General features: G+C 37.9%; 1 protein-coding gene and 1 long non-coding RNA gene across 7 annotated transcripts in view; one reads left to right on the plus strand and one right to left on the minus strand.

Annotated features, from left to right (window-relative positions):
- Positions 1-10283, minus strand: part of LOC309624411 — a 76675-nt gene extending 66392 nt beyond the window's left edge. For all 5 annotated transcript variants that reach the window (XR_014241878.1, XR_014241879.1, XR_014241880.1 and 2 more), the window contains exons 1-2: positions 10145-10283; positions 6268-6336 (exon numbers count right to left, since the gene is read on the minus strand). This is a non-coding gene — a long non-coding RNA (uncharacterized lncRNA). The remainder of the gene's footprint in view (positions 1-6267; positions 6337-10144) is intronic.
- Positions 10284-10320: 37 nt separating this feature from the next.
- Positions 10321-17274, plus strand: SETD9 (SET domain containing 9). Of its 2 annotated transcripts, none has more exons than XM_082382461.1 (6): positions 10321-10452; positions 12045-12412; positions 13643-13766; positions 13992-14107; positions 14832-14937; positions 16929-17274. In XM_082382461.1, exons 1-6 carry the CDS (start codon positions 10355-10357, stop codon positions 17014-17016), a joined length of 900 nt encoding a protein of 299 aa, XP_082238587.1. In that variant the 5' UTR covers positions 10321-10354; the 3' UTR covers positions 17017-17274. The 2 variants fall into 2 exon arrangements, with proteins under 2 accessions (XP_082238587.1, XP_082238588.1); XM_082382462.1 differs by having other exon boundaries at positions 10332-10452; positions 12185-12412.
- Positions 17275-18435: the final 1161 nt, after the last annotated feature.

Here is an 18435-nt window from a genome sequence, read left to right on the forward strand (position 1 = left end):
GTTTACATCACCTCTTTCTCAGGAATAAGCAGTTAGCTCAGTGTTCCTCTTAGAAAACTAAAAAAACTAAGGCAATTCACTTATAATTCCATTTTTCCAATCAAAAACTTAGACTCAGTTTAAGAATAAGAACAGGACATTCTTATTCTCCTATCCCCTTCAGACAAGAGTAACAGTTACAACCAAGGAGAAGTCCTAAAAAGACACTTGATGCCTTTTTCCTGGTTTCCTGTTCTCAAGACCACCTTGCTCTTGAATTGCCACCCACCCACCCATCCAGCCATTCACCCATCCATCCTGCCAACCACTGTTCGTCTGAGCTTCCCAAACTATTCCTACATGCTAGCGCTCTGCTTAAGAACCTTCAATGACTACCTACCGCTTACCTCAAGATTTTCTAATGGTCTGATCTTACTCTGCCTAAAAATTTTATTGCCTACTATTCCTAATGCAAATTTTTGCTCTACTCAGATTGTTACACTCTTGTTCTCTGAACCCACAGTATTCATTCCCACCTCTGCAGTTTTGCTCATGCCAATGGTTCTCAAACGTTTTGGTCTCATACTCCGGTCTGAGAAGCAGCTGAGAGCCAATGGCATAGAATCTTCCAGCTGATATATTCAAAACTGCCATAACCAACTGTGTACTAATACACAGCTCTCTAGGGCATCATTCCTAAATATCTGTATAGTTATTATAATCATTTTCCACTAGATGGCAGTAAAGTGGCTGGAGGCAGAGGTGAGTTTTGCTAATTCACAGACTAGTAGAGACCATTTTTTTCTTCTCCTTTTTATGCAGTATTTTATTTTCTTTTACTTTTACTTTTTTTTTTTTTTCAGGGGAGAGCATGAACACAGTCCCCCACTACCACAAATTATGCAGTCAAGTTTTCCACATTTGGGGAAATCACAGGGGTCAACACATCCAGAGTACAATGGATAAGCCTCGCCATGGGAAAACCACCTTTGGGATCATGGTATCTCCCCTGCCAGGTAAGTATTTCATGCAGTATTTTATAAATTTATTTATTTATTTATTTTATTTGTGTCTGCGTTGGGTCTTCGTTGCTGTGTGCGGGCTTTCTCTAGTTGCGGTGAGCGGGGGCTACTCTTGTTGTGGTGCGCGGGCTTCTCATTGTGGTGGCTTCTCTTGTTGCGGAGCACGGGCTCTAGGAGCGTGGGCTCAGTAGTTGTGGCGCACGGACTTAGTTGCTCTGTAGCACGTAGGATCTTCCCGGACCAGGGCTCGAACCCGTGTCCCCTGAATTTGGCAGGCAGACTCTTAACCACTGCACCACCAGGGAAGTCCCTCATGCAGTATTTTAGATCTTAAAGCACAAAATAACTTCGAAATACTTTGTGTCTAATTTTATCAACATGCAATATACTACTGTAATTCATAGAATTGGCATTAACTTCAATATCCAAAGTTAATGAACTGCCTTGTCACAAACTTTCCTTCTCAAAATTTTGCATCACAGTATGTGGCTCTAACACTCAATTCTCAAACGTTTTTGTCTTCAGACCCCATTATACCTTTAAAATTTACGAGAATCCCCAAGGAGCTTTTGTTTATGTGGGTTATATCTATTGATATTTATTGTATCATATTAAAACTGATAAATTTTAAAATATTTACTTATTAACTCATTAAAAATAACAATTAAAAAATCTATTACATGTTAATATGGATAACTTATTTTTATGAAAAATAGCTAAATCCCCCCCAAATAGTGAAAAGAATGGCATTTTAATATTTTTGCAAATCTATTTTATTTCTGCTTAATAAGAGATAGCCAGATTCTCATATCTGCTTCTGCATTCAATCTGTCTTACCACATATCATGTAACCCCTAGAAAATGCCACTGTACCCTTGTGAGAGAATGGGAATAAAGGCAAATAACCTTTTAGTACTAATATGAAAATAGTTCTAACCTTGCCAATCTCTAAAAAGATCGTAGGGACCCCCAGCGTCCCTAGGCTACACTTTGAGGACTGCTGGTTTATGCTATCCCTTCCTTTCCACCTCTCCTCTACCTATTTCTCTTTGAGGCACTCCTTAACTCCAGTAATTCATACTCAAATTCTATAGTAATTAATATTTAATTTTTTCTAAATTATATGTTTTCCAACTACACCATAATCTTTTGAAGCTGTACCTAGGCACATAGTTATCAATGAATAAATATTTGCCAGTTATGTTACCCACATGAGATGATGTAGCTATTCAAATAGCCTCCAGAATACCCACTAACTTTTAACATCCACTCTCTTACAGCAGAGAACTGTGAAATCATGATTCATGCAAAGTAAGCCTGTCCTCCAGTTTATAGTTTGAAAAACAGTTCTTTCTTGGACAAAGTCAAAGCTCTTAGTTATTTACTGATCTTGCCCATAAAGAATATTAAGTGGATAAATACTGCCAAGAATTCATAAAATGTTTGAATATCTGCTAGTCTGTCAACATAAACTCAGTCTTTTCATCACTTTCCACAGAGAAAAAACCTTAACGCCCTCCTCTAGGGGTGGGAAGAGGACCCTTCCTTGCTTGCCCAGGAGCAGATAAACATTGGTGGGTTCACTCAAAGTAGTTCAGCAGTTCCCTCCTGCATTTCCCTACAAGACTGGCTTTCCAATTCTGGGCTATTTTAAATCTTACCTTCTCATCTCAAACCTCCAATATTCCCCTGTAACTATTCTCAGTTGAAGATTTTGCCTCATAGGTCAGTGAGAAACTAGAAGCCACCAGATTTAGCCCTCAACTTTCTCCAACCAAATCCCCTAATATCCATTGAGCCCAGATTCTCCTCCTTCCCTCTTACTACAGTTGAAGATGTATCCCTGCTCCTGTCAGAGGACAACCTCTCCACTTATGCTCTGAATCCACTCCCACCTTTTCAAGAACTTTATTCTGGAAATTACTCATACATCTATATAAATTTCTTTCTTTCTGTTGGATCATTCTCATCAGCACACAAATATGCTATAGGATCTTTCATCTTACAAAATTTCCCTTCACCTTTGGCTCCATTTCTCTGCTTCTCTTTCAGTAAAACTTACTAAAAGAGTTGTGTACATTTGTTTCTCCTTCCTCACCTCACATGTTCTCCCCAACACACTCAAACTTTTCACCAAAACTGCTTTTAATCAAGTCATCATGGGCCCGCATCTTGTAAAACTCATGGTCACTGATCCATCTACATTTTTGCCGTCTCCTTTTTCTTCATGTCCTCTGGCTGAAGACTCTGAATTTTATCTCCAGCTATGGCTTCATTTCAAAGCTCCAGATATGGATATTCAACTAGTTACTTGTCATTTCTCACAGGTATTTTAAAACTTCACCCTCCCACACCCAATCCATCATCAAGTCCGGCCAGCTCCTCCAAAATATAATCCTAAGCCATCCACTCTCTCCATCTCCACAGCTACCACTCTAGTCCAAGCTATCATTATCTGTCACCTAAACTACTGGACTAGCCTCCTAATTAACCTTCCTTGTGTGGTAACTGCCCATCTAATTGTCCATAAAATACTCAAAGTGATCTTTTAAAAACAAGAATCAAATCATGTTATGTCTCTGCTCATAACCCTCCAATGACTTCCCACGTACACTAAGAATGCTAAATCCTCACCCAAACCTCCAAGGCCCTCCATGATTTGGCCACTTCCCTGACATCACCTTTCCCCTCTCCTTTACTACCATGTTCCAGCCATGTGGCCCTCTTTTCCTTGCTTGAATATATCAAGCTCCTCCCCACCTCAGTGCCTTTGCATTTCCTATCCAGAGACTCTCCCCATAGATCTTCCCAACTTTGGTGCCTTCTTGTCATTTAGGTCTCAGTCATACATGGCACCACCCTAGCCAATGTTGCTACCCCTATTCCCACCCCAAGTGACCCTTACAAAGAGGCTGAAGTCCCAGGACGAAACAGATGACACACACAAAATTATTCATCCCACTCCCTTCTCAGTACCCTACCTCATTTTCTTCAGGGCACTAATCGCTATCTGATATTATTTATGTGTTTAGTATCTGTCTCCTACACTAGAGCCCGAGATGTAGTAGGTGTTCAATAAATTATTTGTTGAAATCATTTTGAACTCTGGAAGTTACAATCCATTTAGGGACACTATTTGTGGATTTTTAGGATATTAATAATAAAGTTTATCTATCCTACATGGCATTTTTGTGATTAATAGCATAAATGGCCTTTAAATGAAAAAATACAGCACACATATCTTTAGTTGGGTAGAGTATTTCAAGAGACTGGAAACAATAGGAAGTAGGGGTAAAGAATCAGAGCAAAGAGGGCAATTTTGGACAGCAGCACATCTCTATGCCTACCAATGCTAACCTTTTGCTTGTTGTATATTATATATTAGAAAATTGTCTGCCTGTCTGTTGTTTCTCATTTATTTGTATTTAAAATTTTATGTAAATCATTAAAGACAAAACAACTACAAAATATACACTCTTTTCAACTGCATTTGGTATGTTCATCAAGAGAGAGCATATCCTGGGACATAAAACAAGTCAATACATTTAAAAGAACTGAAAACATACTTGTTCTCTGACCACAACAGAATTAAGAACCAATTACAATAAGATATCTAGGAAAATCCAAAATATTTGGGAATTAAAAACACTTCTAGGGACTTCCCTGGTGGTACAGTGGTTAAGAATCCGCCTGCCAACAGGAATAAAGACGCAGACATAGAGAATGGACTAGAGGATACGGGGAGGGGGAAGGGTAAACTGGGATGAAGTGAGAGAGTGGCATGGACATATATACACTACCAAATGTAAAATAGATAGCTAGTGGGAAGCAGCCACATAGCACAGGGAGATCAGCTCAATGTTTTGTGTCCACCTAGAGGGGTGGGAAAGGGAGGGTGGGAAGGAGTCGCAAGAGGGAGGAGATATGGGGATGTATGTATATGTATAGCTGATTCACTTTGTTATACAGCAGAAACTAACACACCGTTGTAAAGCAATTATACTCCAATAAAGATGTTAAAAAAAAAAAAAGAATCCATCTGACAATGCAGGGGACATGGGTTCGAGCCCTGGTTCAGGAAGATCCCACATGCTGCAGAGCAACTAAGCCCGTGCACCACAACTACTGAGCCTGTGCTCTAGAGCCGAGCCACAACTACTGAGCCCATGTGCCACAACTATTGAAGGCCGTGTGCCTAGAGCCCATGCTCTGCAACAAGAGAAGCCACTGCAATGAGAAGCCTGTGCACCACTACGAAGAGTAGCCCCCACTCACCACAACTAGAGAAAGCCTGAGCACAGCAATGAAGACCCAACGTAGCCAAAAATAAATAAATAAATAATAAAATATATTTATTAAAAAAATAATAAATAAAATAAAAAACACTTCTAAATAATTCATAGATCAAAAAATAAATCACAAGGAAATTTTAAAAATATTTTATACTGAATGCTAATGAAAATACAATATATCAAAATTCCTGGGATTCAGCAAACATAATGCTTGGAAGGAAATTTTTAACTTTAGATGCATATATTAGAAAAGAAGAGAATTACAGTAAATATTAAACTCGATTAATATCAGTGATGTTAAGGTTCTACTTTAAGAACCTAGAAAAAGGGCAAAATAAACCCAAAGTAAGTAGGACATATAAAATAATAACAAAGAGAAATGGCCAAAATAGAAAATAGACAAACAACAGAGAAAATTAATAAAGTCAAAAGCTGTTTCTTTGAAAAGATCCACAAACTTCCAGTTACAATGATGAAAGAAAAAAGAAAACACATATCACCAAAATCAGGAATGAATTATCACTACAGATCATATAGACATTAAAAGGATAGTAACATTATATTTATGAACAACTTTATGCTACCAAATTTGACAACTTAGATGAAATGAACAAAATTCCATGACTAAACTTGAAACAAGATGAAACAGAAATTCTGAATAACCCTACATCTTTAAAAGAAATTGAATTCATTATCAAAGAAAACTAGAAACCCACAGTTTCACCAGAGAATTCTATCAATATTTAATAAAGGAATAACACCAATCTTATATTAAAAAAATTTTTTTTTTAGAAAGTAGAGAAGAAAACACTTCTTAACTCATTTTAGGAGGTCAGCATAAGCTTAATACCGAAACCTGAAATAAAACTACAAACAAGCCATGAAACCAAAAATTTTAAAATACTTCAAAATAAACATGAGATGACAACAAAAGCATATAAAAACCGATAGGGTATGACCAAAGTGTTACTCACAACTGAGTAGGGTTATCTCAGGAATCCAAGGATGGTGCAACATTTGACAGTGTGTCATTATAATTCACTCTATTAACAGGAAAACAGAGAAAAATCGTGATCATCTCAATAAATAGCAAAGAAAAGCATTTGATATTCATCATTCATTTAAAACTTAAGACAAAAATTCTTGACAAATCAAAAATAGAAGAGAACTTTTTAAACTCTATAAATTATACCTACCAGAAAATTACAGTAAATATTAAACTCAAAGGTGAAACCTCAGAAACAGAAGAATGAAGTATATTCATACAAAATAATAAGGGGAGATTCCAAAATATATCTTTAATAAATAAAAGTTGAATATACAAAACACACTCACACACAATTCTATGATTTTCTACAGGAACATACACAGATAGGTACATACATAGAAATATGATTGGCAGAAAACACATCAGCCCGATAACCTCTGAGGAGAGTGGTAAGCACCAGGATTGCTGGAAGCACAGGTTACAGGGTGTGGTTATAGGAGACTTTTTAGCCTTATCTATCGTGTTTCTATTTGTTATAAGGAGAATGCTGTTTTCATGAATTACTTAGATAACCAACAGGTAATTTTAACACCATAAATTTAAACTCAACATAGTACTGGAAGTCCAAACCAGAATAATTAGACAAGAAAAAGAAATAAAAGACATCCAAATTAGAAAGGAAGAAGTAAAACTGTCACTATTTGCAGATGACATGACATTATATATAGGAAACCCTAAAGACGCCACCAAAAAACTGTTAAACTACTAAACAAATTCAGTAAACTTGTGGGGTACAATTTTAACATGCAAAAATCTGTTGCATTTCTATACACTAATAAAGAACTAGCAGAAAGAAAAATTAAGAAAACAACCCCATTTACAACTGCATCAAAAAGAATAAAATACCTAGGAATAAATTTAACCAAGGAGGTGAAAGACCTGTCCAGTGAAAACTATAAGACATTAATGAAATAAACTGAAGATGACACAGATGGAAATATATTAAATTATCATTGATTAGAAGAATTAATATTGTTAAAATGTCCATATGATCCAAAGCAATCTACAGATTCAATGCAATCCCTATCAAAATCCCAATGGCATTTTTCACAGAAATAAAACAAACAATTCTAAAATTTGTATGGAACCACAAAAGATCCCAAATAGCCAAAGCAGTATTGAGAAAGAAGAGCAAAGCAGGAGGCAAAATGCTCCCTGATATCAAACTATATTACAAAGCTATAGTAATCAAAACAGAATGGTATTGTCATAAAAACAGACACACAGATCAATAAAACAGAATAGAGAATCCAGAAATAAACCCAGGCATATAAATAAATTTACAACAATTAATTTACAAGAAAGGAAAGAAGAATATACAATGGAGAAAGGACAGTCTCTTCAATAAATGTTGCTGGGATAACTGGACAGCCAACATGCAAAAGAATGACACTGGACTACTATCTTACACCATACACAAAAATTAACTCAAAATAGGTTAAACACTTGAATGTAAGACCTGAAACCATAAAACTCCTCAAAGAAAATATAGGCAGTAAGCTCCTTAACATCATTCTTGCCAGTGATTTTTTGGATCTGACACCAAAAGCAAACTCAACAAAAGCAAAAATAAATAAGTGGGACTACATCAAACTAACAAGCTTCTGTACAGCAAAGGAAACCATCAACAAAATGAAAAGGAAAGCTGCTGAATGGAAGAAAAGGGGTTAATGTCCAAAATATATAAAGAACTCATACTTGGACTTCCCTGGTGGCGCAGTGGTTGAGAATCTGCCTGCTAATGCACGGGACACGGGTTCGAGCCCTGGTCTGGGAAGATCCCACATGCCGCGGAGCAACTGAGCCCATGAGCCACAACTACTGAGCCTGCGCGTCTGGAGCCTGTGCTCCGCAACGGGAGAGGCTGCGACAGTGAGAGGCCCGCACACCGCAATGAAGAGTGGTCCCCGCTCGCTGCAACTGGAGAAAGCCCTCGCACAGAAACGAAGACCCAACACAGCCAAAAATAAATAAATAAATAAATTTATTTTTTTTTAAAAAAGAACTCATACTTATCAACAGCAGAAAAACAACCTGATTTTTAAAATGGTCTCAAGATCTGAACAGACAGTTTTCCAAAGAAGATATCTAAATAGCCAACAGGTACATGCAAAGATGCTCAACGTCACTAATCACCAGGGAAATGCAAATTAAAACCACAATAGATATCACATCACACCTGTCAGAATGGCTATTATCAAAAAGACAACAAAAAACAAGTGTTGGTGAGGATGTAGAGAAAAGGGAACCCTTGTACACCATTTGTGGGAATGTAAATTCGTGCAGTCACTATGGAAAACAGTATGGAGGTTCCTCAAAAAATTAAAAATAGAACTACCATATGATCCAGCAATTCTACTTCTGGTTATGTATCTGAAGGAAACCAAATCACTGTCTTGAAAAGATTATCTGCACCCTCACGTTCATTGCAGCATTATTTACAATAGCCAAGACATGGAAACAACCTAAGTGCCCATCAATAAATGAATGGATAAAGAAGATGCAGTGTATATATATATATATATATATATATATATATATATATATATATATATACACAATGAATACTACTCAGCCATAAAAAAACACGTTATCTTGCTATTTGCAACAACATGGATGGTCCCTGAGGGCATTATTAAGTGTAATAAGACAGAGACAGACAAACAGCGTATAATCTCACTTATATGTGGAATCAAAACAAAAAACAAAAAAACAGCTTCATAGAAACAGAGAACAGACTGGTGGTTGCCAGGAGTTGAGGGGTGGAGGAAATGCATGACGGGGGTCAAAAGGTACAAACTTCCTTTTATAAAATAGTAAGTCATGGGGATGTAATGTACAGCATGGTAACTATAGTTAACAAAATTGTATTGTACATTTGAAAGTCACTGAGAGTACATCTTAGACGTTCTCATGACAAGAAGAAAATTTTCTATATATGGTGACAGATGTTAACTAGATTATTGTGATCATTTTGCAATGTATACAAATATCGCATCATTATGTTGCACACTTGAAACTAGTATTATGTTATATGTCAATTATACCTCAAAAAAGTAAAGAAATAAGTAAATAAGTAAGGTCTGGGCAAAACGGTCCTTTGTACCAGAGGTACATTGTAGATGATTAAACTATATGGTAAAAATTCTAAAAGCACTGCAAATATATACAAAAACTACATTTTTGTTTTTAAAGATAAGTATATTACTATAGGTAAGAAGTCAACTAGTTCCTTTTAGCTCCTTTTAAGTTTGGAGACCTTAAAGTTACTCTTTGAATGCCGTTTGCTACACATTCTGGAACTGAATTGCCCCCATTTAGCAAATCAGGTAAATCTGGAGGATGTCAATTTACCAAACACAACACCTGACAGCACAGCCTCTAGAGTTTGCCAACTATCCTATATAGTAGAGTGAAATAGAAACTTTGACAGATTTTTTTTTTCTTTCTTTTTATTCCTTTTTGGAATAGAACAAATTAGTCCTAAGGCTACTTGAATTTGCCTGAATTTTCACTAGATCTGACTAGTTCAATTTAGACTTTTAGGTTAGGATTTACCCTCACTCTCAGGCAAAGAACAGGAAAGCAGACTTTCCAGACTGAGGAAACGGCATCAACACATTTATTTTTTAATAAACACCTGCTGATTTGAAGATGGTTGAGTTATTCTAGTAGTTTGCCCCTCCTGCAACTAAGCGTGGTCTAATTAATCCTCTCCTAAACGTGCGCGCGTGGGTGTGAAAATAGACGAGCGAATGGAGAAAGGAAAAGGGAATAAGGAGCCCTCCTACAGCTCTACGCACCTCTGTTTCAGCGAGCTGGGGTCAATAAAGCAGAGGCACGGAGACACGGCGACAGGAGGCCAGGGGGTAGCAGGGCCGCCGAGCGCGGCACTGAGTGCTGAGACCGCGAAGGGGAGGGACGGCGCGGCCTCTGCTCCTCCTCGGGTCGGGGCGGGCCCGAGAAAACCCGCCTCCCCCGTGCCGTCCTCGTCACGGCGCCACAGGACAGCCATGCCGGGCCGCCTGCTGCGGGGCCTCTGGCAGCGATGGCGCCGTTACAAGTACCGCTTCGTACCCTGGATCGCGCTGAACCTAAGCCACAACCCGAGGTGAGAGGGCGGGGCGGCTCGACCAGGGCCGTTTTCCTCTAACCCAGCGACGCCATCTAGGCCGCTGGGACTTAGGCTAGAGGGCCGAGGTGGGCGGAGCTTCCGGTGGGCGGAGCCTCGAGCAGGCGGAGCCTAAGACGACACAGGGACCTGAGTGGGCGGGGCCCGAGGTGGGTAGGGCCCGAGGTGGGCGAGGCGGAGGCTGATGGAGTCCCAGTTGGGCTGGGGGCCTGAAGAGGGCGCGGGGCTTTTAGGTGGGCGGGGCCTAAGGCCTATTTCCCGTCGTCCCCGGCGCGGCGAGGTCCGCCAGGACCCGATCGCCCGCGGGCTTTGGCTCGAGTCCTCGCTTTTGCTTCTGCAGGGGCTGGGGTGCCTGGGTTTGGGGAAAAAATAGGAACTTTTGAAAAAGAAAAGAACTTGTACAGCGTGAGGGTGCGTGGCCTTCTCTCCGCCAAGGCAGTGAGGAGCTTGAAGTTCCTTAGAAAAGCCAAACCGTGGTTTATTTTCACAGCTCCGTAGTTGGTATGGAGAAAACAGCGCAGCTCGGCTGTGAGGATAATAGCTTGGAGTAGCTGATGTATAAAAACGAGCAAAAAGCCACTAAAAGCATGTCGGAATATTGGATTTAGAATACGGATTCAGCGCTTGAAGAAGGGGATCTAGCTGAGTGGGTGGCCGTAGGATCATTGTTATTGCCGGCTTTAGTAAGTGGCCTGCTTGTGATCTGGAAGAAGTCAACGTAATGCTCACTTAAATAGGCAAACGAGCTCCGTTGAAGGCTGGTTAATAACCAAAGAGCTTTCCCAGAGTTTCATACTACGGAAACGTGAATTCAGCTGCATCATTACTATCGAATTGTGAGGCGGAAATTGGTTCCTTTAAGTAAACCAAGAAGTAAAAGTAATACTTAAAAATTATTTACGGAAATAAAAAGTGATCATTAAAGAAGTAATTACTGTGGTGGTGTGATGAATTGGGAGATTAGGATTGACATGTATACACTAATATGTATAAAATAGATAACTAATAAGAACCTGCTGGATAAAAAAATACATAAAATTAAATTAAAAACAAAAAAGAAGTAATTACTCCTGGGAGAGAATGTGACAAAATACATAATGTTAACTTAAATTTGTCTTTGAAACTACACGCGTGTGAAAAGAGCCATTGCAATATGAGGATTCTCATTATGTAATAACATTCACATAATGGCTTTGGGTGTAGTGGGGAACTAGCCCTGTTTCCGTTTCTGGCTCTCCCATTTACCCGCCTTCGGACCATGAGCAAGTTCCCTAACATCTCCAAGCTTGAGTTTCCTTGTCTGCAAAAATGGGGTAATGAATGTAAGGACCCAACAGAATTTGGTATGTAATGGGCCTTTCGTAAGCATTAGCTGTTGTTGACTTGTGTAGGTATTGTTCGGAGTCAGGTAACTAGAACTAAACCTAAAAAACTCTTTTCTGAACTTCTTAGTTTTATGCCCTTCAAACACATGAGAATAATCTTCTTACAGGCCAGTAACCCAGAAGACATCAAGACAGTCTGGCTTTTATCAGTTGAGGGTAGTGAATAGAAACTTTTCCCATTTTCAGGACCCTCCGATATGTTCCAGAGGAATCCAAAGACAAAGTTATCTCAGATGAAGAGGTCCTAGGAACATTACTGAAAGTTTTCCAGGCTTTATTCGTAAATGATTTCAATAAACAATCAGATATCTTGACTGTGCTTCCAGAACCTGTTAAATCAAAATATCAAGACCTACTGTCAGTTCAGCATCCAGGGGTGAAACAGCTTGAATACAGACATCAACAGCAAAATACCTTTACACCAGAAGAAATTCTTTATAAGACATTGGGTTTCAGTGTCACCCGAGCACCTAGCACATTGATTTCGGCTGGAAAAGGTGTCTTCGTTAACAAAGGATTGGTACCAAAAGGCGCGGTTGTATCTATGTATCCTGGTAATGACATAATTAGTACTTGGCCAAGAGTATCTTATAAAAAAATATAAGTTCAACAAAATGCCTATCCCTGTAATCCTTAGAGTAAGGGGTTGTATTGGAAACTCTGATTTCCACAGATTTTTCTTTTTTCCACAGATTTTTAAACCCTGATTTGGAAATTAACTGTTTGTAAATTATCTCATGTATTAGAAAGTATCCTGGAGTATTTGTTGGGATAAATGCATTTTTCTTTTAAGGAAATTTTTCTAATCAATGTTTAAATTTAGGAGATTATAGTATGGCCTACTTTGTTAAGACTGATTACTTAGAAATCACTAGAGAATAAGTCAGTTTGGCTTAGCTAATTAATAATTGAAGGTAAAAATGATATGGGTTAAAACATGAAAGATAAAATTTAAACCTATAAATCACTGAATAAAGATCTTCCTGCCATTTCTAAACTTGAAAAGTAAAGAAGCTTCTTTTCAGAAGATCATTGACTAGAATGCTAAGTAGAATGTTACTTGTTAAACATATTATTTGGTGTAGTGGAAAGTATACGTGAATGTTTGTCAGATAGACCTATGTTTTTAAAAAGTCATTCTACTATTTTTTAATTCTGTGTCCCTAAGCAAGTGAGTCTCAGTTTCCTCCTACACAACTATCCTAACTCCGTAAAGACTAAATAGGACAAGCCAGCAACAAACAAATTAATAGTAAAATAAATAGATTAACATGCCTGGAACATAGGAAGCGCCTTGTAAATATTAATTTTCTCCTTTCCTTCATTGCCAATGAAAGGAAAAACAACCTGAATGTCAGACTCATCTATTCCCGTATATATCTACATTATTTAATTGATTATTAATAAAATACTTTTCTTAAAAGGCTCTTGAATAGATGACAAATCACACTCTACTTTAAAAAATAAAAATAAAAACAAAAACACAACTTTGTAAAACTGAACCTAAATTGTGGTGTTCACATTTTTTTAACCAAAATAGTCATATTTTATTTGGCTGTGTGGGCAAGTTGGTTCTGTGCTCCTTCTGCTATTGGTCACTCTTTAATGAGGGAAGGTAGCCAAAGAGAATCTGATGGTCCAGACTGGAGGTGAAACTTTAGAAAAAGGCAGAGAAATTAAAACAAATTCTTCCATGTTATGTTTATGTTCCAGAGAAAGGTCCTTATCATGATGTTTATGATTTTTATAGGTTGCTATAATAATGTCTTTGTCTTGTATACTAGGTACAGTATATCAAAAGTACGAGCCAATCTTTTTCCAGTCCATTGGAAATCCATTTATTTTTAGATGCCTGGATGGGGTACTCATTGATGGAAATGACAAAGGAATATCAAAAGTCGTGTATAGGTAAGTTGGTGCTGCCATGTTCAAATTTAATTATAGGAGGTAGAACCACACCACAATGACTCTGACCACTAGCGTTTGTACTTTAAAGAAAAATCATTTAGGCAGCTGCCCTATTGATTAGACAAAAGTTTTTTAAGAAAAATTTCAGTGTTCGATTCTAGTGTTAACTTTCAATTTTAAGATACAGAGGAGCAATCTCTTAGCTAATGCTTTCACCTGTTTCAGATCTTGCAATGGGAGGGATCAGCTTGGCCCTTTAAAAATGAGTGATAGTACATGGCTAACGTCAGAAATTCATAATCCACTGGCTGTAGGGCAGTACGTCAACAATTGTTCAAATGGTAAGTTGGCACCTTGGGGCTGTGAGATATAAATACAGCAGGGGTAATGCTCCTCCTTTGCCATATGACTGAGTGCCAGAGGCAGTTGAGTTAACATTTCAGCTATTCTAAGCCCTTGAGTAAACTCTAACTTTATAATAGCTGATATCAAAGAGAGAATTTGGGGAGATAATGATATACATTAACTGGAATTCTTTAACTTACTATTTTTATTCTGATTTTTCAGTAAATACAGGCAACTGATAACTGCCCTTTCGATCATTATTATTTTAATAGTTTTTAATAGTTAACTTAGAGATTATTTTGTCAGTGCCTCAACATAGCGTTATAGATTAATCACTAGACACTAGACTGGTATCCCCTTTCTGTTGCTAAGTTTGTGAGTTACCTACCTTCTCTAGGACTTAACTTTCCTACAAGTTTGATCATCTGGCTACATTTAACATAGACTTTGGTATTAGGGAGACATGAATTTGAAGCCTGATTCTTCTACTTAACCTTTACCCTTTCTGAACCTGTTTCCTGATCTTCAAAAAGTAAATAAAACATCCAAACATATGTATATAGATATATAATCTAGCAGTGCCTGGAACATAATGGTGATTATTAATTTGAACATTTTCTGATAATTTAGAAAACCATATATCAAGTGCCATAATTCAGTACTGTTTTCCATGACCTTATAAAATGTCTCTGTTTCTAAAAATTTTGTACTTGTTCCTAGACAGAGCAGCTAATGTCTGTTATCAGGAATTTGATGTGCCTGCAGTTTTCCCTATAGAACTGAAGCAATATCTTCCAAACATTGCGTACAGCTATGACAAACAAAGGTTAGTCTTCTGGAAGAGCTTTTCCTATCTTCTGTCTTATGCTGTACCCAAAAAATAAATATTTTCTATGAAAAAACTATATAAAGATTGGGGTAAGTTTTTTTTAGTGAAAAATTATAACTTAGATTTTTATGTGCATCACACTTTAATGTGTTAATGTAGGTTATTTGAAATTTAAAATTTTCCATTAACTTAGCTCATTCTGCTTATTATTACCCACTTTTATTCTGTGTAGTATTTTATAAGTTATCAACCTTAAAGTTTGTTTCAGGTGACTCTGTTGTTTTTCCTACCTACAAAATCTTCAAATAAATTTTACTTTAATTATTTTAAGCATCCTGTTCTCCATTTTACGTGGAAGCACCCAGTTGAAGAAAGGGACCAAATTAGACTATTACTTCTTTTGCCTACTTCACTATTAGGTTCAGAAACTTAGTCAAAAAAAAGGAAATATTCAGAAGATATGTATTTTTTTTTTGCTTTTGTTTTTACCATAATTTATTTTTTATACAATTGTTAAAGGTTACTTTCCATTTACAGTTATTACAAAATATTGGCTATATTCTCCACGTTGTACAGTATACCCTTGTGGCCTTACACCCAGAAGTTTGTACCTCTCATTCCCCCACCCCTATATTGCCCCTAGTAACCACTAGTTTGTTCTCTATATCTCTAAGTCTGCTTCTTTTTTGTTATATTCACTGGTTTGTTGTATTTTTTAGATTCCACATATAAGTGATAAGAATATATGTATTTTTTTTAATAATGTTATTTATTTTTGGCTGTGTTGGGTCTTTGTTGCTGCGCACGGGCTTTCTCTAGTTGTGGCGAGCGGGGGCTACTCTTCATTGCAGTGTGCGGGCTTCTCATTGTGGTGGCTTCTCGCTGCAGAGCATGGGCTCTAGGTGCGCGGGCTTCAGTAGTTGCGGCACGTGGGCTCAGTAGTTGTGGCATGCGGGCCCTAGAGCACACAGGCTTCAGTAGTTGTGGCACACAGGCTCAGCAGTTGTGGCTCGCGAGCTCTAGAGCACAGGCTCAGTAGTTGTGGTGCACGGGCTTAGTTGCTCCGTAGCATGTGGGATCTTCCCGGACCAGGGATTGAACCCGTGTCCCCTGCAGTAGCAGGAGATTCTTAACCACTGTGCCACCAGGGAAGTCCCTGTATTTTTATTGTAACATTTCTTCTGTGATCAATCATTAAGTGGAAAGTCTACCGAGAATACTCAAGTAACAATTTTTAAATATAAGTAATTCTGTAGAGCTAAGAGTTCTTTATTAACAATGCTATAGGAAGATATTGTCTTTATATCATTTCACTGAGCTGCCAATTGCTGGCAAACTTTATTTTGTACAGGTCCTATTAAATTGTCTTTTGAAGATGAATGATATTTAAAACTTAGACTATTCCCTGTACTTAAACCTTGATAACTTTCATGTCTCTCTATGTGTGTGTGTATTTAACAATGAGGTTTTTTTAGCCTTATACTCTGGGGCATAATATTATTACTGTTCAACAAGTACAGGAAAAGTTAAATGAGTAGGAACATTGAACGTGTGCATTATGTCTTGTTGTGTCCATAAAAAGTATTTTTTAAAATTCCCATAAATTATAATGTTTCCAGCTTTGCAGAATACAAAGATACAAATTAATTTTTTTAAAGTGTTGAATTATAATAAATGTCATTTTAAAATGCTTTTTGTGATACCAGTTTTGAGGGCTTGAACATAGAAACAACATTTTCAAAAGAAGTAGTCAGTTGTATAAACTTAATTGATTTGTGGTCTTTTTAAATAATACAAAATAAACATACTCTAAAATGCCTTCATCAGTGATAAGAACTATTTCCTCATGGAAATCAAATACATGAAGTAAGATGATAGTAAGGAATCTGAATAAAATTCTCTCTCTAAAATCCATATTGGTTGTATTAAAACATGAGCTTGTATCTGTTAATACTCCTAATTTTGTCTATGTTTCTTTTTGTTTTCAGTCCACTTCGATGTGTCATCCTTGTCGCACTCAGGGACATCAAACAAGGAGAAGAGCTTTTTTCAAACTACTATACAATTGTCAGCTAACTGTATGAAATTAGGTTTTCTATTCAGCTATTGAGTTAATTCTAAATGTTTTTGTTGTTCCTCTGAGTTCCACCTGCAGAGCAAATGTTTTGAAACCTAATTGGAGTGGGAACTTTTTTTTTATTGATATTTGTGTTTCAATTCCATCATAAAAGCTATTTGCTTCACTACAATTTCAAATTTGTAATGCAATTGCAGTGTTAATTGGTTTTCACCTAAGTACACAGTAGTTTACTAAATTAAAACCCACTGTCTGAACTTACAGTTTCAACTTTTCTTTTGCATATTTTGATTATCTCTGTGGTGGTTTATCAAATTTTAGCCAAGTCATCAGCAATTCTTGTACTATTGATGTGTACTAACTTCCATAAAGACTTAATTTTTCCAGAATATTCTAAAACCAAAAATATTTGTTGTGTTGTCATGAGTTAATTGGGGTGTGTTTGTCTGTGTGTGATTTAAAGATTGTTTTAGGGACTTCCCTGGTGGCGCAGTGGTTAAGAATCTGCCTGCCAGTGCAGGGGACATGGGTTCGAGCCCTGGTCCGGGAAGATCCCACATGCCGTGGAGCAACTAAGCCCGTGAGCCACAACTACTGAGCCTGTGCTCTAGAACCTGCGAGCCACAACTACTGAGCCTGCATGCCACAACTACTGAAGCCCACGCACCTAGAGCCTATGCTCCACAACAAGAGAAGCCACCACAATGAGAAGCCCGTGCACCGCAACAAAGAGTAGCCCCGGCTCGCTGCAACTAGAGAAAGCCCGCGTGCAGCGACAAGGACCCAACGCAGCCAAAAATAAATAAAATAAATTTATTTTTTTAAAAAATTTAACAGAAACAAAAAATAAGATTGTTTTAGCTGGTTAAGGGAAAAATGGGGGGGGTCCTCATACTATTTACTTTATGTGAACATTTACACACACACACAGTTTAAGAGTGTAAGAGAGATTGTTTTGGCATGGAATTATAGTTAAAAGATGGTGGTGGGAGGAACACCTATCCCCTATTCCACATTTCTCATATTTGGACGGCTTCCATTAGTATTTCTCCTGCCTCTTTCTCCACCCACCGGAGAAAGAGTGATTTTCTGAGATTATCTTTAGAGAAGAACTAGGCACCCATGGCCCAAACCCCTCTAGTTCCTTCTCTGTGGACTCTCCCAGCTGAGTCTGTGCTGGGCTGCTCTCTGCCCTGTGCAGGGAGCAGCCTGTAATCAGCCCAGCCAGTGAAGGAGTGAGTCTAGTTCAGAGGTGGAGTATTAGTGAGCTGACCTGGCCTCAGCTCTGAAGCCACATTCTCCAGTTTTATTAGTAAGAGTTACTTTGATCTCCATCGACCTGACTCCTGCATCCCTCAGTTCCAAACTTGGATAGGAAGGAGGGTGTTATTTATTGGGCCCCTCAAATCCTAACACGG

The sequence above is a fragment of the Balaenoptera borealis genome (genome assembly GCF_965194805.1).
Source record: "Balaenoptera borealis genome assembly, chromosome: 2".
Taxonomy (NCBI): domain Eukaryota; kingdom Metazoa; phylum Chordata; class Mammalia; order Artiodactyla; family Balaenopteridae; genus Balaenoptera; species Balaenoptera borealis.

Bases quoted from the DNA above. Each gene is read 5' to 3' on its own strand.
- SETD9 (XM_082382461.1), top strand. From the start codon at position 10,355: ATGCCGGGCCGCCTGCTGCGGGGCCTCTGGCAGCGATGGCGCCGTTAC. The intron at 10,453-12,044 runs GTGAGAGGGCGG...TCCCATTTTCAG, and splicing joins AACCTAAGCCACAACCCGAG to GACCCTCCGATATGTTCCAG. The intron at 14,938-16,928 runs GTTAGTCTTCTG...TTTTGTTTTCAG, and splicing joins TACAGCTATGACAAACAAAG to TCCACTTCGATGTGTCATCC.